This window comes from Dasypus novemcinctus, chromosome X (assembly GCF_030445035.2).
Source record: "Dasypus novemcinctus isolate mDasNov1 chromosome X, mDasNov1.1.hap2, whole genome shotgun sequence".
Lineage (NCBI taxonomy): Eukaryota > Metazoa > Chordata > Mammalia > Cingulata > Dasypodidae > Dasypus > Dasypus novemcinctus.
The window spans coordinates 14,331,368-14,353,942 of record NC_080704.1 but is presented as its reverse complement, the minus strand read 5'-3'; the positions used below and the strand labels follow the sequence as shown (position 1 = coordinate 14,353,942).

The following is a 22,575-nucleotide window of genomic DNA, read 5'->3' as shown; positions in this document are numbered from 1 at the left end:
CAGTCTCCCAGGTACAGCGGCGGGGACAGGGAGGGAGTGAGGGTTCAACAGTGAGCCCCTGATGCTAATGACTATGCTTGTGAGCTGATAAGCCTAAAATAAGAACAAGGCCTAGAGCAACATTGTGCCTGGGAATTTCCTCCTGTCAGCCTTCATGTTACTCAAATGTGGCCAGTCTCGAAGCCAAACTCAGCATGTAAATGCAATGCCTTCCCCCCAGCGTGGGACATGACACCCGGGGATGAGCCTCCCTGGCAACGAGGGACCACTATCAACTACCAACTGATGATGCAACTGGAAAATGACCTTATACGGAAGGTTCAATGTGGATCAGCAGAATATCCCTGTCTACATAAAATAACATGACTTTAAAATGCTGTTTGACCTAAAGTAAGGGGGAAATGGAAAGGAGAAATGAGTTTATATGGCTACGAGTTTCTAAAAAAGAGTCTGGAGGCTGGCAGAAGGATTGCCCTCATGCACAACTGAGCAGAGTCAGAGAGACAGATAAAGCAGATACAACCCCCAGATATTGGTTCCTTTGAAGGCTAAAGAGACCCATGGGAGTTATGGTCATGGCCGATGGGGTTAACTACCAGGTCAGATGGCCCCTCTTTGGAAATGGTGTTTATGTGTGATGAATCTGGACTCAGATGGGATCTTCCTTCATAAGACTTTCATGCTAATGTGCTGGAGGTGCAGTTAATGTTGGGGTTTAAGATATATTTAGGGGATTTGAATCTCTGGACTGACAATGTGATAGCCAGGTCCTGAGCCTCAACAGACTCCAGCACCTACAATCTGATTTATTGGACTTACCACACTCAGCTAAGATGGAGTTGAAGAAGGACAACCACCACACCATGGAGCCCAGAGTGATTACAACTGAAAGTGGGAGGATTGCATCCAGCATCCATGTGGAATCTGAGCCTCCTCTTGACATAGAGGTGCAATGGACACAACCAATCCAATGTCCACATAGAAGAGGTGGCATTGGATTGGGAAAAGTGGACATGGTGGCTGATGGGTATGGGGAAAGGCAGGAAGAGATGAGAGGTGGAGGCGTCTTTGGGACATGGAGCTGCCCTGGATGGTGCTTCAGAGGCAATCACCGGACATTGTAAATCCTCACAGGGCCCACTGGATGGAATGGAGGAGAGTATGGGCCATGATGTGGACCACTGACTATGAGGTGCAGAGGTGCCCAAAGATGTACTTACCAAATCCAATGGATGTGTCATGATGATGGGAACGAGTGTTGCTGGAGGGGGGGGGAGAGGTGGGGTGGGGGGGTGGGGTTGAATGGGACCTCACATATATATTTTTAATGTAATATTATTACAAAGTCAATAAAAAAAAAAAGCTGTATTTTATATTTCTCTAGGGCTACCAACAATAGTGGTCCTTTTTTAATGGGGAACCTGGTTTACCTGAACAGGCAATGGATGAAGATATGGTACACATGTGTGACTTTGGGAAAGCCAATGGATCAGTTTGATTCTCAGTTTTCTCATCTGGAAAATGGGCATAATCAGTCTTGCCTTGATGCCGATTAAATAAGGTCACGTGCAGAAAAGCTCTCTAGGGTAGCCGCTCTCCCTCATGGCTGTGCGTTAGTATTCTACTATAGAACTACTGTGACTAGTAAGAAACTGTAGCACTGATGTGGAAGAAACTGTAGCACTGATGTGGAGACAGTGGCCATGGTAGTTGCTGAGGGCAGGGAGAGGGAAGAAGAGAGATGAGATGTGGGGGCATTTTTGGGACTTGGAGTTGTCCTAAATATTGCAGAGACAGATGCTGAACATTATAAGTTCTGCCATAACCCACTGAATGTACTGAGGGAGAGTGTAAACTACAATGTAAACTACAATCCATGCAGTGCAGCAGTGCTCCAAAATGTATTCACCAAATGCAATGAATGTGCCACGATGATGAAAGAGGTTGTTGATGTGGGAGGAGTGGGGGGTGGGGGGTGGGGGGTTTATGGGAATCTCATATTTTTTATGTAACATTTTTTTTTGTGATCTATGTATCTTCAAAAAAAAAAAATAAAACATTTTTTAAAAAAAGAAAGAATCACTCAGGGAGCTTCTGAAATTCCCTCTTCCCAGACCCCACCCCAGGTGCAGCATCGGTACTTTTCACTTCTCCTCGGGTTACTCCGATGTGCAGCCAAGGTTGTGAACCACTAGTTTTCAGGCTGGACAAGATTATAGAAATGTGCTTTCAAGGGCGTGTATTGGCATCCTGGATTTTTCTAACCCAATAGATCAGTTACTCTTTATAGAAAACAGGTCACCACCCAGCGCTGACCTGAATAATTGGGTGTAGGAAGTAGAAGATGAAATTACAACACATGAACTATCTGGGCTCCGTTCTGGGAGACTGATAGAATTATCTCATTAGCTAGTCACTAGACTCTAACTTTGAACATGTGAAGCCCTGGTCTTCCCATACCTTTGTCCCTCATTTGGAACTAGTTCTACCTCCATCAGAAACAATCACCTGATGTAGGATCTTTTAGATCCTAGTGATGAGATAAAAAAAAAAACCCAACTACTTGCGTTCAAAGAGAATATATAAAGGAGTGGCAAATTAAATGCAAAGGTGCTAATTACTAACCACAGGTTAATTTTCAAATCGTCCTTTTTCACTTCTAAGGCTCATAAATACGGATTATGCTCCCTACTGCAAACCCAGTTAATTAGAGTATCTCTTTATAATGACATTACTCAGTATGCAGGGGGAAAAAATCAGAAAGATTCTCATTATTTATGGAGCTCATTACTGATAAAGAAAGAATAAACACTTTCAGTGGAAGTACATTTCTTGACATCTGACAGCAGTGCCTCTGATGAGGACTATAGGAACATACTTTTTAAGTAAACAAACTGGAATTGGAAAAGATGCTGGCGACTTTGATTTTAAAATTTTGCCATTTAGTAATCTGTGCAGGTTTCTCTATTAAGTTTCTGATTTGCTCTTCCATGCTGTAACAGCTGGCGTCGGGCCAGTGTAAATGTTAAATTGACACCCGATTTGGCCCTTACAAATGTCAATGGCGCCAGTGGAAATGCATGCAGATGGAGCTAGCAGGGTTCCCAGGTTCCTTGATTCAGTCTGCCTTAGTCTGCATTTCCGCCTATTGAGCTAAAGGCCTGGAATTTATGAGAACCCAAATCCACCCAGGGGAAAAGAAAGATCCATTATAATCGGAGAAGTCTGAGCTATGGCTTCATAAATTCATTCTCCATGTCTCTTAAAAAGTATATTCCTTCACCCTGTATGATGTTATGCATGTTTGTTTTCTGAGTTCACAACTTTTACTATGCACTTATTGTTTATGTATGTTCATGTAGGAATGATACACTTCAAGAATTTTTTTTAAATGAAAAAAAATGATATTCGTTCAGAAGAAATTTTTATCCTTTTGAGTCAAAGTATCTTTGCAACTGCACCAATCACATAAACTCATAACCAACTTACCAAATAGATGGCACAATATGATAGGAACAATCAAAAACAAAAACATCGTCTTTCTAGCAGCCTAAGGAAGGGACTTGGGCCAACTGTAGGAAATGAACGACTCACAATCAAAGGTTTAAACGAAACATTCTGGGAGATTCTGTTCCGACTGCCGTTTCTCTTGCAGTTTCTTAGAGAACACTTTCTCAGGAAAGCTGTGAGGAGGCTGAGCACCACTTCCAGCAGCCTCCCCGGGAGTGAGTCCTGATCAAGGGCAACTTGAGGCCCTCTCCCCTCTGGAGCAATTTAGGGAAACGGAAGGGGTTGGGGCTTCAGAGGCTGGGGAAGCTGCCCGCAATGCTCACATGAGTCCTCCCCCCCAGCTATTAGCAACAATCCTAACTTGGGAGTTGGGGTGTGGAGGGTGGGGATGGGGAGTCCAAAAGAACAAATCCCAAGAAACCAATATGGGTGGAGGTTTTTATTTTCATAAAAATGAGTCCCTCTCTCACGGTGGCTCCACGTTCCCCAATCAGTCCATAGTCACCCTGGCTGGAACCACTGCTGCAGCCTGGGAAAAGACTTTTTTCCTCTGGCCTCCAATCCTGGCTGATTGTGTCATGCAGAAGCCAACCATGTGTGCTGATTATGAATACATATCGCTAATTCCTCATAATTAAGGATATTTCACTTAAGTTGGGGAAGAAAGCAGGGTGGGCCCTTGCCATTTTTTTTTTTTTTTGAGGTACCAGGGCCGGGGATTGAACGCTGGACCTCATATGTGGGAAATTGGAACCACTGAGCCACATTGCCTTCCCTGAGTTATTTTTTTTGTTTGTTTTGCTTGCTGTTTTTTTTTTTTTCTGGAGGCACCGGGAACCGAACCTGGGACCTCCCATGTGGGAGGCAGGCTCTCAACTGCTTGAGCCACATCCACTCCCAACCCTTGCCGTTTTGAGCTCCTATCACACAACTGCAAACAAACACAGCACCATAAAAGTCCCAACCCTAGGCCAGTGTTTGTGTGAGACATTTATGGCATAACATGTAAGGTGGATTTTTCTAGTTATAGATGAGCCAGTAACATCTCCTGTCTTTAACATTTCTAGAAAGCGTTCTCCATAATAATCTTCCTGGTTGAATTTTAGTTATTAGTCACAGCCCAATTAACACAACTGGCCTATATTGATAATGGGCCAGGATCACTGTGCACCACAGTGAATTGTCACTCAAGATGGTGCCTGTCCAAGGAAAGGGGAACAAGAAGCAACCCCATGTCACAAGATATAGCAGGCCTGGGACTTCAAGTAATGGCCTACAAGTCCTTAATTTAAGTATATTAGTTCTTCCAAGAATCATGGGTCCATAGAGCCACGTGTTCAAGCCATCTGTTCCACCTACTTGATGAAGCAGTCTCGCCCATCTCGGTTCGCCGTCATCTCCCATCCGTAGGGTGGCACCTGGTTCAAGCCCCAGGCTCCTGAGGGAGGTGGCCAGCCTGCAGACTTTGTCCTGTGGCTGCAAAACAAACAAAAAAGCATCATTCTCTCTGACTCTGAATATTTCTCCTGAGACAAACTCTAAATGGCGGTCTGTATCTCAGCTGATCCAAGGAAAGGATAAAGAATGTTTTTGCATCAGGTATCGCATGAGGCATTTCCCGGTATTTATTTCACCTACTTTTCCATACAAGCCTTGTGAGATAAGTATGCTTATTCCATTTTACATATGAGAAAACAGTGAATGGCCCAGTAAGAGTAAATGTATTTCCTGAGGACCCTCAAACCAATTTTGAACACAGCTCTGCACCCTTTCCACCAGTCAAGGCATTCCTAAGACCACAAGTTAAGACAGTTTGGGCACATAAATAGATTTTCCACCACAATATAAAGAAATATGTGAAAATAAATCTCTGTTCTTATGGAAAGTAAGTAAATTACGCCAAGCCTCACTTTCCTGTACACATCTGACCAAAGTACACAATTTAGGGTTCACATTAGCCACCCTGTACTCCAGTGAGTCCTAAAACCTTAGGTGAACCCTCAGTCTATTTTGCAGTAAAAATCCACACATTATCTTTTACAATGCCCAGTCCCTACCTTCGACTTGGCTCATCAGCAAAATGAAAGGGGAGATCAAGAAGAATTTTCTAGAAGGCCGTCTTTTCAGGAGGAAGAGGGAAGAGGAAGGGACCCCAGGTCACGAGCAGTTGTGACAGGCATCCGTGCCTGGTCCCGATCGTAAACCAGAGGTCTGGGTTCCGTTTCTGGATCTTCACTCGAATCTTGGCCACTCTGCCTGCCCAAAACAGGCAGAAATTCTGCTTTTCCCTCACGAACCAGAAAGACTCCTTTGGAGCTTAACCATGCTTTTGAAAAGAAATAAGTGATCCCATTTTAGCACTGCCAACCCCACTCATTATTTGGTCCTTTGGCTCTGGGCGAAGTCACTCACCCAGGGTAGCCTGTAAAGTCACATACTGGTAGCAAAGTGGGTTGGAGAAAGGCAGCGATGACAGTTTCAAGGACACAGGATCTAGCTCTTTACAATGAGAAAGAAGCACCCCCTCTGGTTAAATGACTGCAAAGCATGTGCCCTTCCTCCCGGCTGAGGCAGGCCCCGGCCAAGGGCCAGCCTGGCTAGTGAGGGATGCAGGCATCAGATTTCAGCTCCTCCATATGCCGTGGGCTGGGGGCTCTTGCACCCGGCACAACTTGCACAACCCTACGTGGCAGCTCTCAGGCACCCTCTGACCCTCCTACAGCAAACTTCCAAATCAGGGATCTTGACCTTTCTGTAGGGAGGGGAGATTTAAAATTCCCCAGGATGCAGGGCACCCCATAACCCATACATCTTACCACAACCCTACACTTCTTCTCAAGACCATTTCCCATAAGTTTTCTGCAGAGCGACCACTTTGCATTCTTTTAACCACCTCCGTTGTTTTTCTCTAACTTCCTTTTTTGCTTTCCCACTTCCTTCCTCAAATGTGGTGAGCAAAAGTATTGACAAATTTAATAAAGGTTTGGCAAATTTAGAATGCCACATTAAGATTTGTTCTTGCCCAGTGACTATTAAAAGAAAAGACCTGGTGACATGTTTTTGTTCTTTGTGCAGAAGTCAGCAGTGCTGTTTCCCTGCAGGGAAAGAATACATGAATTTACCACTCTGAAGAACTACAAAACCCCACCAATTTCTGTATGCCCATGGACAGTGCATTCAGAATGCTTTTGAAGATGGTACCAAGAAAACAAGCTCTTAGAGGTACGACGCAGTAAATCCGGTTATTTAAAAAGTTTTCCAAAAGCATTACTACAATAAGAGGCGACACAAAGAATATTCTTGTAAACGAAAGGAGGCCTATGTAGAGAATGCAACTATTTATTCTGCATCACTAAATGATGTACTATATCAGAAAGCTTATCTTTCCCAGAGGGGGCTAATTCATTAAACACAAATAAGCAAACTTTCTTTTCTTTTCTTTCATCCTTTCCTCCCTCCGCTGAAGTCTTAATCACTATAGGAAAGGCACAGGCTTCCTAATATAATTTACATGTAAAATGCACCATTACAAAAACGAGCTGGAGGAAGCCTGACTTTTATTATAAATTGCATTCTGTCCTGTACAGTATGTTCAGGAAGCAGCAAACAACAGTTCAGCAAGATGTTTTCAAATAAAGCCTTTTGTTATCAAACACCAAATGGAGTGCTGGAAAGACTGGAAAACTCTGCAAACACTAATTGGGGTAATCCAGGCCAGGGGCATCAGGGGATGTAAAACAAATCACTGAATAACTAAAATCAGACTGAACTCCCTGTCTGTCTGCCGATGTGCTGCCGAAGGACCTGCATCTCCAGGGTACCTTAGTGGAATTCCGCAGATTCAAAGTGCAAGTGGTGCTAAAAGAACATAACCCCCTTTCTCAGGATCTGGCCACTGTCAGCTTGGGTTACAATCAAGGACCTAGGTCCTAATCGTGGAGGGGGTGGGCCCTTGCTTCCCGCTGGAAGTCCAGCCCCATCAACAGCCAGCCTTGGAGGCTGGGTGGCTTATTCTCTGCTTACCAGGGAGAAGCTCCGGGAACGCCTTTCCCTGCTCCCACCTCTGAGGCTCCTCCATGGCCGGCCATGGCTCCCAATGCTCCCAGCCCACTGCTGCTGAAAGACGCACCCTTTCCCTTCTGGAGTGCCAAGTGGTGGCCCTTGGACCAGCAGCAGCAGGACCAGTTTAGGTAGAAGGGAAGCCCCCTGATGAGGAAACTGGAGCTGGTTCCTCGGGCGAGAGCAGCCGCTGCTGTGATGGCACCCCTCTGCCCGGAACGCCTAGTTTGGGCAGTGATGCCGGCCCTGGGCCTCAGGGGAGCATGTGCTCTTATTTTCCTCCAATTCAGTGGAGTCCCTTCTGGGTTCCTGGGCAACCCGCTCGGGGGCTGGGGCCCTTTTTATCCCCTTGAATCAGGCCTGAGTTTTCTTGCCCAAGGACCCCTTAGCCTCAGGATTCCTCTTGACCATCTCTGTGGGGCTCCCAGCCCCTCCTGTGAGTGCAGTTGTGCTCAGCTGAGCAGGGCACGGAGGCTGGTCCCACCAAGATCATCTGCAAGGACTCCGCCTGCCTAGGGAGCAGCGACAAATCTTTCCCAGAGGGGAAAGTTAAATGCCCAGTTGAATCGGAATTTCAGTTAAACAACCTATTTTTTAGTATACATATGGCCCAGGTAATATTTGGGCCACATGTATACTAAAAATAAAATCGTCCTTTATCTGAAATGCAAATTCATCTGGGGGGTACTATATTTGATCTGGCAACCCCAAGGAATTTGGGAAACACTAGCACTTGCAACTCCAAGTGTGGGCTCTGGTGCAGCCGCATGGGTATACTTGGGGGCTGTTAGGAATGTAGAATCTGCACTCTTAAAAGAAGATTTATTTATTTATTTATTTATATTTACTCCCCCGCCCCCTGCAGCTTATTCCTTTTCTTTTGCTGTCTGCTCTCTGTGTCCATTCGCTGCATGTTCTTCTGTGTCTGCTTTTCTCCCTTTTGTTGCATCATCTTGCTGCATCAGCTCTCCGCGGGTGCGGGCCAGCTTTGCCTTCACAAGGAGGCCCCAGGATGCGAACCCAGGGCCTCCTATATGGTAGATGGGAGCTCAATCGATTGAGCCACAGCCGCTTCCCAGAATCTGCATTTTATCAACATCCCAGGGGGATTCATACACCACCAGTAGAGCTTGTGAAGCACTGCCCAAATCAGTGGTTGTCAACGTGGAGCCTGTACAAGACGGCTGCCTGGGGTCCAGGTCCAAGCATATGAGTCCCGATATCAGGAGGCGGCGCCCAGGCTTTGGTATTTTACAGCCTCCACGTCAGCCAAGGGGTAAACCACTGCTGGCAGGAAAGAAGTCTACCTTTTCATAAGAGCTCACTCACTGGAACAGCCAGTTTACAACGTGTCCTCCCGGGCACTTATTAAAAATGCAAATTCTCAGGCCCCACTCCAGACCTACTGAAACCAAAACTCTGGGGACGGGGACCCAGAAATCTGAGTTTATGCTGGTACCTGCTCAAGTGTGTGAACCACTGGGTCAGAACCAGACTCTCTTCAAACCAGGCTCTGTCATTTATTTTCCGTGACCTTGAGCAAGTTACTTAACCTCTCTAACCTCCTTCGGTCCCAGCTACTCCTCTGTAAAATGGGGATAAAAGGAGCCGCATCTTTGGGAAATTAAGTGAGTTTAGTAAAGTGTTTAATATACTATGCGCTGTAAAGCCTTTGCTAAATGAATGCCTTCCCGACCAACTTGAGTCAGTTATGCAAACAGGAACAGCTTTAATCCATTCTCAGAAGAGAAAGAGGGTGAAAAGCTCAATCACCTCTTCTTGCTTGTCCTGTCTGGCCAGAACAGGGCAGGCAGGGACTGGGGCAAGCATTCACGAGGTCCTAGGGGTCGGCAGTTGATGAGTGTGGCCATTCTCAAGGCTCAGTGAAATAGCAGAAAGAGTTTTTGCTGGGACCCAGGAATCCCAGCTGGGCGATCCCAGGTATGACCCTGCTTTTCAGGGTCAGTTTCCCCTTGTCTCAGGGAAGGCCTTGAGATTCCTGGCAGCTCTGCCATTCGGCGACTTCTACCTGAGATCGCGATTGTGCAAACCACTTTCAAACACTTAGCTCAGCCTGAAGAACTGCAACCTACGTTGGCAGGGCGATTCAAGGCACCCAGAAACTCCCACCAAATGGCTGAACTGGTTTGCAACTTCGTGCTTCGTTCATTTGTGGTTCGCAACGGACCGAAACTGTCCTGGGCAAACCAGATCCTTGTGCTTTATGCGACCTGAGAGCAGCTGCAAATGGTACGGCAAAGTGGCAGAACTCCTTGTTTTGGGGTCGTGGGTGGAGGCAGTTGGTGGTCCCCTCCTGTGTGCCCACCTCTCAGCTCGGGGCCACATCCTGATGGCAAATCTGCCCTAAGAGATGGCAGGGTCTTAGGAAGGAGCTGCCAGTCCATATGGTCACCTCAGTATCAGGAAAAGGGACGCTGGGAGGGGAGCAGGATTATGAGGTCAGGTTCCAAAGTCCTGAGTCAGGCAGGTTCACATGCTGCCCTGCACTCGCTTGGGGACCCTGGGCAAGTTACCGCAACTTGTCTTCATCCCCCGTAAAAAAGAAACACTCTAACTCAGTGGTTTTCATCTGGGGGCAATTTTGGCCCTGGCAGACACTTGGCATGTCTGGAGAGATTTTTTGTGGTCACAGTGCAGGGAGGGGGTGCTTCTGGCATCTAGTGGATGGAGGCCAGGGATGCTGCTCCACATCCTCCAACACACAGGATGGTCCCCATAGCAAAGAATGATCCCACCCCAAATGCCAATAGTGTGTGCCTAGCTCAATAGTTGTGAAAAATAAATAAGATCATGAGTGCAAAAGTCTTGGAAGAGTACATAAGTAGTTGCTCAATAAGCTTTAGTGGAAAAATAAAAATTCCAACATTTTCAATGATCCCCCTTAAAACCTAATTATGATCATTGGGACGACCCTGGCATAAGAGGGAACACGTTCAAACCCCAGGCATGCCACGTAAGAGCTGTATGGCTTTAGGCAAATGCCTTGGCCCTTCTGGGCTTGAGTTTTATTCTGTGGAAAATGCAGATGATGACATCCTGCTCACAGCTGACACTGTGCAGAGAAATAAACTACACAAACTTCTCCAGGATGGTACTTGGTTCATTTGGACTAATCCTCACCAAATGGTACACTGTGTTCTGAGGGGTAGTTGTAATGGTAATGGTGGTAGCATCTGTGTTGGACCTAATAATTTAAACAGCACTTCTATGTACCTGGTTTCTTTTGATACTCACTACCCTTCCTTGGCCAAGCAAAAGAGTACCTGCAGAGCATTATTGTATATATTTTAAAGATGAAGAGACTGAGGCTCAGAGAGGACTTATAACTTGCCCAATGTCCAGTGGAAGCTCTAGCTTTTTTTGCTCTTGAGGGAAAAGAAAAACCCCTGTAGCAATCTGTGTCTTGAAGCTGTGTTTATGAGGCAAGCACTAGGCTTTACCTAGATTGTCAATTTTCTAGGAATGGAAATGGGGCAGGAGGCTAAGGTCTTGCCCCAAACTCACCCTTCCAAAGCAAAGCTCCTGCTGGGGTTCCGCCACTGGTTAGAAGACTGCATCCTCAGTCTACTCCAAACTCCATCTTACTTACACTGAGCCACCACTATGTTTGATGGTATCTACTGGGCTTCCCAACATACCCAGTGATGTTGCGGACAATTAACCAGGATTAAGCTGTAGCCTTTGCTATGGGGTGTTGAGAAATTAATTAGCCTGTCCATTTCAGATATGGGAAAACCAGAACCACATGTAGTCAGTTAGTCACCCTGACACTATACAAATTCAGCAAACTAAAACACGACCCAGTGTTTGCTCATTCTTACCTCTTTGAACTCACAAAGATTATTTTCAGAATAACCCAAGGAAATCCGGTGTTACAGATGGCGTGACAAAATGGAAAGCGTTTTCTCATTTTCTCTTGGCTGCACATGGTGGCTGGGTTACAATACCCTAAAGCCTATAGAACTCCTCATATGGCTGCAGACAATATTTTCTCTTAGCAAGCACATGATATACGAGGTATTTTCTGTGTTGATATGAAAGGTGGGTTAAGGTGAGGGAAGAGGAGAGGGAATGAGGAAAATGAACAACATAAGATGGTCCTGGATGAAACTGAAAAGTGCCAAGTCTCCATGGCAGCCGTGTTTCTTCTGCACCAAGGTTGGTGTGCCCAATGGGGGCTGGGCAGGGGGGGTGGCTTGGCATGACCCCAGGGAGGCCTGTCCTGCAGGGTTTCTGTCCCTGTGGATTAGTGAGGAACCAAATGACCAAGTCTTTTGGTCCCAGTTAATAGTGTCATCAATATGCGGACCCTTCCTGAATTAGGTTGCCATTCTCTTCTATCTCCATTGAGCTTTCCATCCAACTGTCCCTATGAGCAGGTGTGGGGGCAGGTGCGTGTGAAGAAAGCTACCTTGCTGAAGTGAAAATAACATCAGAGCCACACAGACGGATGGAAGAATCATCCCCCCAGCTATTTTTAAGACATTACTTCTGTTATGATGAGGAGGACAGGAAAATGCAGTCAAGAGGCTAGCACAGGTAGTTAGAACATACTTTAAATATTAATGCCAAGCCTCACGAAAGCAGCCTCTCAAAAACATATTCATTACGAAATCATTGTAGCCAAGCAGAAATGTTATTAATTAAGAGTTTAACTACGGTGAAAGACATTTAAATGTACATTTTAACAACAAATTTCAACATTTTTTTCTGATTATTTTCATCTGCTTCATTACAGGATTTACCAACTCACACAATAAAACTAATTGTACAATTATACATCATGAATTTCAATACAAATGTCTCACCAGCCTGTTGAATTACTTATGTTTCCTAGTAGGTATCTGGGAGAGTTACTAGGAGCATACTAGGAGAATATGGGCTAACTGATTCTCCTTCCAGAAGTTTGTACATCCAAAAACGTCGCCTCTTTCTGGAAACCATCTTGTGACAAACTCGAGATGTCCCAGAGGCCTGAGATGATGTCCCTACGGTCCCCTTGCTGAGGTGGCCATTAAAGTCAGATGCAGACCTGCCTCAGATCAGACTTCTGACCTCTGCAAAGTACATTCACATCTATTAACTCACTGAATTCTCCAACCTTACGGATCTGGAAGGACACTCACAATCAGCCCCACAGTGTGGATGAAACGACAGATTCTGAATGTCAAGGTTGGCCAAAGGTTGCCCAGAGAATTGTTACAGAGCTGAATGTGGGAACAGTCATCAGCTCGAGTCTTGAGCCCCTTTCACTAGAATGCCTTTGTACCTGCTCATGAGTTCATCATTGTACCTCCCAGGTAAGCACATGATGCCAAAAGGACATGCCAAGCCAGGTGCACACACTGTGTGGGCAGCAAATACCATGTGTTCTTCACTTTTTTATCTCTGTTACTGAGTCTAGTGCCAGGCAGGTGATAGATGCTCAAATGTGAGTTGAATTAATGAATGAATACAAGGTTCATGATGGTGCCAGTACAGAACTGTAGGCATTAAAATCATAGTACCCTGTCTTCATGTGAGTAAAAGTGTGTACGCGTGTGTGTATGACATTTGTTCCATAACTCCTGGCACCGTTGTAGGCATTTTCATAGTTTACTCCTTTTTGATCCTCACAACAGTTCCACAAAAGGGGTTGGTTGCTGCCTTGCTGGCCCATTCAAACAATGGAATACCATTCAGCCATTAACCCCAAGTTGTAGATGAAGACTGCCATTAGATATAGAATTAAATGAACAAAGTTGATTACAAAAAGAGTGTGCACAACATGATCCACTCAGTAAAAAACAAAAAACACATCTGTGTACATAGTCCCAGAAAGACAGTCTGGAAGGAGAGATCCACAGTGGCTATGTCTGGGTTGTGAGACTGAGGTGATTTTTATTTTCTGCTTTTGGTTCATATTTATTTCCTATCATGAACATATATTACTTTCATGATTAACACTGAATTAACATTAAACTTAAAATTTGATTTCAGACAACAGAAACTGGAAAAGGGCTATGATTCCCTGTAGATGTTTTGGTGGATTCACTGTAGAAATTGTAAAGAGGCAGTAGGGAAAGTGTGAAAACACATGATGTTAATGCAGCTGTAGGGAAACCCACATTGTCACGTGTTGCGCAGAGCACACTTCAACAATCTCTTATGGGGGTAATTTAGTAGGCTCTATCCAAATTGCCAATGTGTATCCCCTTTGACCTAGGTGTCCATCAGTATGGGATAGATTAAATAAACTATGATACGATCCACCATGGGATATTATGCAGTAGGAAAAAAAGAAAAATGAGGGATTTCTTTGAGTACTGATTGGGAAAGATCCTGAAGATCTATTAAATGGAACAAAAAAAGATGCAGAAAGATGCACAGTCTGCTACCATATGCATAAAAACAAGGGAAGAATAAAGCAGAAATAAAGCCAAACCATGGAGTCTAGATTCAGACAGAGCTGCACTTCAACTTTGGTTCAACCTCTTAGCAGCTGTGTCAACTTGGTCAATTTCCTTATCGTGGCCAAGACAGCACTTCCTCCTCTGAAAACTGGGGATAATAACTACTCTGTAAAGAGTATGTGAATTAGGTGTTCAAAAATAGTTGCTATTGTTATTATTTGCACATAGTCATTCATGCATCTAACAAATATTGATTATCTACTATGTATTGTCTGCTGTTAGAGGTCCTTAGAATATACAGTGAATAAAATAAAGAAAAGCAGACTCTTTGACACAGAAAAGAAACAAGTACAATAATCTGGCCCAGACCTTCTTTTCCAGCCTAGCATCCTAATGATTTTATATAAGAATATTTTCCTACTTTTAAATGAACTTACTGTAATGGTGAAGTTCATATTTCAACTTGGCTAGTTATGGTGTCCAGTTGTTTGGTTGAGCAAGTCCTGGCCTGCTTGTTACTGTGGGGATATTTTGTGGATTTAAATAATTTGCCAGTCGACTGCATCTATGGCTGATTACAGCCATAATCTACAAAGGAGAATGGCTTCAGAGATGAAAGGTATCTCATTTAATCAGTTGAAGGCTTTAAAGGGAGAACTGAGGATTTCAGCAGTCAGAACGAAGAATTTCTAGCTCTACTTCAGCCAGGCAGCTTCTCCTGGGGAATTCATCAAAACCTTCATTGGACTTCCCAGCTTTTGGCCTGCCCTGTGGAGTTCCGACTTGCCCATCCCCACAGTTGTGTGAGCCAACTCCTATAATAAGTTGTTTAACATTTATATATATCCTTTTAGTTCTGCTACTCTGGAGAACCCTAACTAAAACACTGACTTATCATTCTCTCGACTCACGTATTTTCTAAACTCATATCTCCAAGGTTTTGTTCAAGCAATGCCTTCTACCTAAAACACCCTACCCCACTCCCCATATGTCCCCATACCTGTTCAAACGTGAACCATCCTTCAAAGTCCCTATCAAAGGCTACTGGCTACAAAACGTAGCCCTCGGGTACCCCGCTCTTGAAATGATTCTCTTGCTTCCCTGTACTCATGGGTAGCTACTATTTGTACCACTGATGTAGCATCTACCTTGTATGATGACTAATTACTGTGTGCTTACCAGTCATCCCAGATTATCAACTCCTAGAGAGCACATCGCCACTTAAAAAAATTTTCCCCATGCTGCACTTGGTTGATGCTCAAGAAATATTAACTTGTGGATATATGATTGCAACTTGAACTCTTCTCATTAGCTCTGCCACACTGAGTTTGAAATATTTCTTATTCATCTGTTGTATTCCCTTGCCAGTTATGATTTCCTTAAGGATACAAATGAGTCCCCTTCATCTTTATATCCTTGAAGGTCAAACCATGCCTTCCAGTGGTAGGTATACAGCAATGTTAACTGAGCTGACACAAGTTTCTCTGTGAAACTTGGTTTACTGAAGGCTACAAAATAGCACAGAAATGGGAGATTTTTCATTGTTTTTGGAGAGGGGGACCTTAATACATGGAAGCAACATCATAACCCCTTAACATTACCTGCTGCTAATGGATCTATGTCTGTGTATGATTAAAATGTACAGGTACTGGACCATGTGTGATTCCTTGACCTTCAGCCCTCACCTTTGAGATCAGCAATGGCCAACAAACCTGTACTTTGTGTAACTGGATCAAAAACTACCAATACTTTGGATATCAGCATTGAGTACAGGATTTGGCACATGGAAACTATTTAATAAAAGTATTCAAATGAATGGATGAATGAACAGCGCTCAACTCTGGGTTCTTCCAGGAGACGTATAACGGTGACTGGGCAGGCCTAGGATTTCAAGGGACAGACCCTACAGTCCATAAGGCAACACCATGTTCAACTTGAACTTGCTGTTTCAGCATTCCAGAAACCCTCTGTTTTTTGTGAAGACAAAAGCCCAATTTGGAGCCCCAGATCAAAGCCCAATTTAGATCTAAATCTTACTGATGATCATAGTTTCCAGATGTAAGGTCAGTTTCATTTTTCCAGCTGAAGGCTCCCGTGGCTGGAAATGGCTCTTCCCTAATGGTGAACTTACAGTCTCAGCCTTGTTTGTTACCCCAATGTATTTTGAGATGATTTCTTTCATATAGAAAAGTTGAAAGAAAAGTACAATAAATACCCTTATACTCTTCACCTGAAGCAGTGGTTCTCAACCAGGGGTGATTTTGATATCCCAGGAAATATTTGGCAGTGCCTGGAGACATTTTGGGTGCCTGTAACTAAGGAGGAGGGAGGTTTGCTGCTGGGATCTAGTGGATAGAGACCAGAGATGTTGCTTAACATTCTACAACGCACAGGATGGCCCCCACAGCAAAAAAGTTATCTGGCTGCAAATACCAATAGTTGAAAAACCCAAACCAAGAAAATCAATTGTTAATATTTCGCAACGTTTGTTTTAGCTCATCTCTCTTCTCTTTTCTCTCTCTGTCTCCCTCTGCTTATGCATGTAACATTTTTACTTGAACCATGTGAAAATAAGTCACAGCCATATGACACTTCCTCCTCCAATTCTTCAGTATCTACCTCCTAAAAACAAGCACATTCTCCTTCAAAACCACAAGGCTGGGGAGTGAATGTGACTCAGACAGTTGGGTCCCCACTTCCCACATGGGAGGTCCCAGGCATGGTTCCCAGTACCTCCTAAAGAAGACGAGCAGATACAATGAGCAGACACAGGGAGCAGACAGATGAGGGAGTCATCTCGGTGGGGGGGGGGGGGCGGGATGCAAAACCACAATGCCATTGTCACACCCAAGAAATTTAAGATTGATACAATAATATTATCTAATAATTTGTCCATATTCGAATTTCCCTAATTGTCCTAATAATGCCATTTACAGATTTTTTATTTTGTTTTGATCCAGTATTCAATCAAGGATCATAACTTGCATTTAGTTGTCCTGTCTCCTTGTTAGACCATGTTTTAAGGATGCAAAATTATAATGACTTAAAGACTTGAGAAAAGATATGCTACCCTTTCCTTCGAAACCCAAACAATGACCAGTGTTCATAAATCACACCATAGAACCTAGCCTAATTTGACTACTTAGAGTTTTTTCTGCTAGGACCGTGGTGATTGGGGGCAATTTTGATACGGTATAAAAGGGTTCCAAAGACTCCGTGGATATTTCAGAGGGCAGAGTTCAAGACAGGACCAGGGATTAATAACTAATCAGCAACCAGATAGGAGGAAAAAAGGGTCGGATCAGTCAAGAATTAGAAGGCCCCAAATCCTGGTGGTCAGGGCAAGGCAGTGGTACAGCCAAGAGACAGCAGCAATAACACACAATAAGCACCAGGACAAGGGTTTTGACATCAAGGAACATTCTACCTGAGCCAGAAAGCCCCTCAGAGACATGGTCAAAATTGTATTTGCCACTGAATGCCATACACTCATCTGTCACTTTCATCTTTTCTCCTTCCAGAAAAGATCTGAGGTGGCAGATGTATCTCTTGAGATAGATAGTAAAAAGTCTAGTGTAGCTGATGGCTAGAGAGAAGAATGGCCATCCTGGATTGATATTTTTAAATTTTATAAAAAGACTTATTTATTTATTTATTTTCCTTTCCCCCTCCTTCCCCTTCCCCGCTGTATTTTCTTTCTGTTTCCATTCACTGTGTGATCTTCTTCTGTACCTATTTCTCTTTTGGTCTTCTCTTCTCATTTTTCTCCTTTAGGATTCAGAGGGATTCAATCCTGAGGTCCTCTGATGTGGAGAGAGGTTCCCTGTTAGCTGCGCACCTCAGTTCCTGGTCTCTGTTGCACTTCACCTTGACTCTCCCCTTTGTCTCTCCGTTGTTGCATCATCATCTCGCCACGTGACTCACCTGCGCAGGCACTGGCCCACTGCACGGGCACTCAGCTTGCCACATGGGAACTGGCTTGCCGTATGGGCATTGGCTCACCACATGGACACTGGGTCGCCACACAGGCATGCTTTCATTTCTTTCTTTTTCACCAGGAGGCCCCAGGAATCAAACCCAGGTCCTTCCATATGGTAGGTAGAAGCTCTATCATTTGAGCTACATCCACTTCCCCACCTGGATTAAGAGCAGATTCTGAGTGGACACACAGCACATTGTATGGGCTGAACATCCATACAGAGAGGCCACTCCAAGTCCTGAGAGCAGTTCCAGTTGATCAACAAGATTTACCAGGTATCGACTCCTGTTTGCAGGGTTCTGGAGTTGGCCCTGTGTGTGATATAAGCCTTGAAAATACAGTTTCTGCTCTCAAGAGGACATATCTGAGAATGCTTTTTTTCCTCTTCTAAGTACCTAGTGCCCGCAAGATGCTGTATTCATTCAATCGATCTTTCAAAACATTTTATCGAGGACTTTTGTTTAAGTCATTGTGCAAGGCTAGAGCTGTGACAAACAGACACGGTGCTTGCCCTCATGGAACTGAAAACTGCGGGGCATGTAGGTATCACAGCTCACCCTACATGGATATTGTCCTGGTTCCAGGTTCTTCCCTGAACACTGTGCTTTCATTGAAATTCTTCAGTTGGGTGTGTCATGCTGGGTAAATTCAAACTTCAGGAGACAAGGGAATCTTCCTTACATCTTTCAAATGATCCCACACAGACAAGTATTTTACCCATATTGATCATTAAGTGATTTCCCTCTTTCATGTAGGGTCAGATTTTTTGCTTTTAGCTGTAATAAGGAAACTGGATAGATTCTTAGGACTTAGCAAATATATCATGTCATAGAACCTGATGGTGATTGTAGGGTTTATGAAACCAAGCATTGGGTTAAATCTACCAAATGGCCTAATCTAATTTTCAAATGTGATGTTAAAACCTTTTTGCAACCACTCATAATTTTATATTTATTTTAGGTAGTACTGGGGATTGAACCCAGGACTTCATATATGGGAAGCAGGCGTTCAACTACTGAGCTACACCCGCTCCCCAGCAACTACTCATAATTTTCAGAGGCAGTATTCATTTTCACATTTGACTTGTTTATAGATGACTCATCACCTAATAGTGCCAAAACCAAGTTTTACCAAATCCAATAAGCTTCCCATTGAATATCTTTGTAAACTATATATGAAAAATTCAAACATTGTCTGAGCTAGCCATCCCTTGTGAAAATTATATTTCGGTTCTTTGTTGGGGGCATGTGTATATAATTTGGCCATTTTTTTCTTTTTATGGATTAAACTGGAAAGTAGTTGCTTATCTGGACTATAGTTTTCTTAAACTCTTAGCCTCACTGAAATGACTTTTAGAATCCTAAGTGAAAAGCATACCTAATAGCTCCTATTCCATCATGCATTTTTTCCTGAGTAAGAGAATCAAAATGTTACTGAAAAATATATCCTTGACTAAATACCAGCAATAGAAGAGGGATTATTAAAAAGAAGAAGATGAAGAAAGAGAGGGAAGGAACTAATAAAACTATGCATGTACCCTTTGTAAACTACACAGTAAAAGGATATGGATGGAAGAACACCAGCCAGGAAGGCAGGAGGTTAAATTCTAAGCCAATCATTTATAGCAGGGGTCAGCAAACTTTCCCTGTAAAGGGCCACATAGTGACTATTTTCAGCTTTGTGGGTAATATGGCCTCTGTTGCAAGCATTCAATTTTGCAGTTGTAGGAAAGCAGCCATAGACGACATGTAAACAAATGGGCCTGGCCGTGTTCCAATAAAACTTTATTTACAAAAACAGGCCTGTATCTGACCCTAGACTGTAGTTTGCCCAAGCCTGTCTTATAGGGTCACCATGGGAAGGCTATTTATATTTCTGCCCCTCAATTTTCTCATTCACAGAACGAAGGTGCTGGACTACATGATTTCTGAGGTCACCTGAAGCTCCAAAATGTCCACTTTTATCAGCTAAATCAGGTGTCATTAACAAAGGCCCTAATCTTTAACAGGCTAGGAAGAAACCCAGACATAAAAATTCTGCAAAACTGTTTTTCCATCGTGATAACAGTTCACCATTCAGGGAAAGTGAGCAAGATTCCTTTTTTCCATAGCATTTGATTCAAAGATAGAACATTATAGTTCAATCCATCATATACCTGAATATTTATGGAGAGTTTTAAATCTCTGAACCATTGATCCTGTCTTGTAAATAGGGCCACTATCTGGATGAATAGTGTTTCAGATATGAAGTACATAGGCAGTCCAAATGCACAATGGAAAAACTTGCTCTAGTGGCTGCTTTCCAAAATTCAAACCAAGGTACTCTTGGGCTTATAGAAACAGAATCACAAGCTGATTTTGAAGAGTTTCCAAATATGATGTTAGAAGATGAGATGGTTTTCATATTAAGGGGCATGATGCCTAATAAAATCCACTGTTGTTTTAGCCTCTGACATTTTTTAAACTACCAAAGGCTATTAACTTTCCAAGCTAAAATGTGTTGATTTTCAATAAAATCCTTTCTTGAGTCCGGTTTCCTATTTCAGTGTCTGCTGGAGACCTCTTTCTTTACTACTGAATTATCCTTCCTGGAAGTACAGGAAGGATGCAGACATCCTTACCAAGGTAAGCTAGAGAGTTACAGCACACTTAGGTACACCCAAACACACTGGCAGTAAGATGTGTTTTCTGGCTCGCTTCGCCTAAGTCAGGACGCATTTGTGATATTTTTAATGGGTTATTTATAATATAAAAAAAAACACATAAACCTAGTGTACTTTATTTTTATCAGATTCTAGGAAGATTTCTGGTGGCTTTTCATTTAAAGTTATTTAATACAGAAACTCATGGCTTTGTTCCTGCATTTTGATGACTGTCACCTCTCTCCACTGAAATCCAAAATCCATCACACTATTCCACACCACAGCATCTCTTAATTTTCCTAAACTATCAATGTATACTTAATGCTAAGTGTAGAAATTAAAATGATTTTTTAATACTCCCTGCCTAAATATCAAAGGGGAATACATTATTTCATTAGATTTCTCAATATCCACACACTTCCAAGGTCATTAAAAATGTATAAGATTAGAGAGCACAAAAAGACTCAGAAGGGATATAAACCTACCAGCTTGAAAATAGGTATCTATCACTAAGGGCCTCCCTATATTTTTGTAAACAGTTGTGAATATCATAGGGAGAAAGAGATGTCCTAAGGATGTGTGGGAACTTTTTTGTTAGTAATGTAAGCCAATTTGCAGATGCTTCCTATCCAACATCACCCTCCTTTCATTTATTTTTGTTTAGTTCATTCAAAACACTTTTTATGGAGCATCATTTTATGGGTGGAACTGTGAGAGATAAACAAAAAAGACAGGTTCCTGTCCTCAAGGAATGAACAATCTAATAAAAACATGAAGAAAGGAGGAGGGAGGAGTTCCAGGAAGATGGCATTTGAGAAGGCAGAGAGGGCTCACCTCTCTCACAAAACAATGGAGAAAGGGCCAAAAGCTGTCTGAGGGACATGCATTGGGGTCAGTAGGCCAGGACAGTGCTGCACAATTCCCAGAAGGGTGAGGAACACATAGACAAAGAACCAGAAACAAGAAGTGTAAGTTACTAAACCCCTGCAACAGCCAGGAAGGGGTCCTATCCCCACCCTCAAGACATTAAGCCTGGATAAAACCCCTGGCTCATTGCAACTGACTGACAGGGAATCAGATGACTTCCTTCCTCTCAGCTGTTACTAGAGAAGAGAGAGGGTACAGTGGAGGGCTTCTCTTCAGTGAATTTGGCCAGCAGAGCCCACTTTGAATCTCGGCTGTGGCCAGATGAGAAACACAGAAAATCAGACCATAAAAAAAAACGAACAAAAAACAAAAAAACTCTGTGGAAAGGTTTGCCAACCAGCACCATCTGCTGGCTGACCAGGAAATTGCAAGGAGAATTTTCTCCCACTCCTGGGAGAAAATCTTCATCCCATTACTGAGTTCCTGGCTTGATTTTGATAACTTAAGCTGGGCAAATTTAAAGACTTAGATTAGAATAAGTTAAACCAAAAAATCAAAGAAGAGCTATGCAAAAAATGTCACTAGGCAAGAGAGAGAAATTGACCATCAGAATAAATTCACCAAAATATTCAGATGCCTAGACATCAGCAAAACATTACAAGCCATACTAAGAAAGAGGAAGAGATGGGCTAGGAACAAACTAAATATCTTGATGAGATACAGGATTTAAGACAACTAATCAATGATAATCACACAACTCTCTTAAATCAATTCAAAGAATTGAAGAAAAATATAACAAGAGATAAGGGATATTAAGAAGACACTGGGTGAGCATAAAGAACAATTTGGAAAGCCTGCAAAGAAAAGTAACAGCACTTATGGGAATGAAAAATATGAAGGATGAGATTAAAATACATTAGAGGCACATAACAGATTTGAATTGCTTGGAGACAGAATTAGTGATTTTGAGGATAGGACATCTGAATTGGAAAAGAAAGGAGAACAGAAAGAGAGAAGAATGGAAAACATGGAACAGAGTTTCAGGGAATTGAATGACGATGTGAAACAAACAAACATATGTATTGTTGGTGTCTCAGAAGGAGAAG

At 43.2% G+C, this 22,575-nt stretch overlaps 1 protein-coding gene across 9 annotated transcripts in view; it reads right to left on the bottom strand.

Moving 5' to 3' along the window:
• Window positions 1-22,575, bottom strand: part of FRMPD4 (FERM and PDZ domain containing 4) — a 954,164-nt gene that overhangs the window by 221,868 nt on the left and 709,721 nt on the right. For 8 of the 9 annotated variants that reach the window (XM_023588961.3, XM_004459124.5, XM_058291446.2 and 5 more), the window contains one exon: window positions 4,870-4,986. In XM_023588961.3, the coding sequence (XP_023444729.1) occupies window positions 4,870-4,986 (117 nt within the window). Of the gene's footprint in view, window positions 1-4,869; window positions 4,987-5,567; window positions 6,016-22,575 lie in introns of those variants that run through there. The other variant, XM_071212929.1, reaches the window with a different exon arrangement.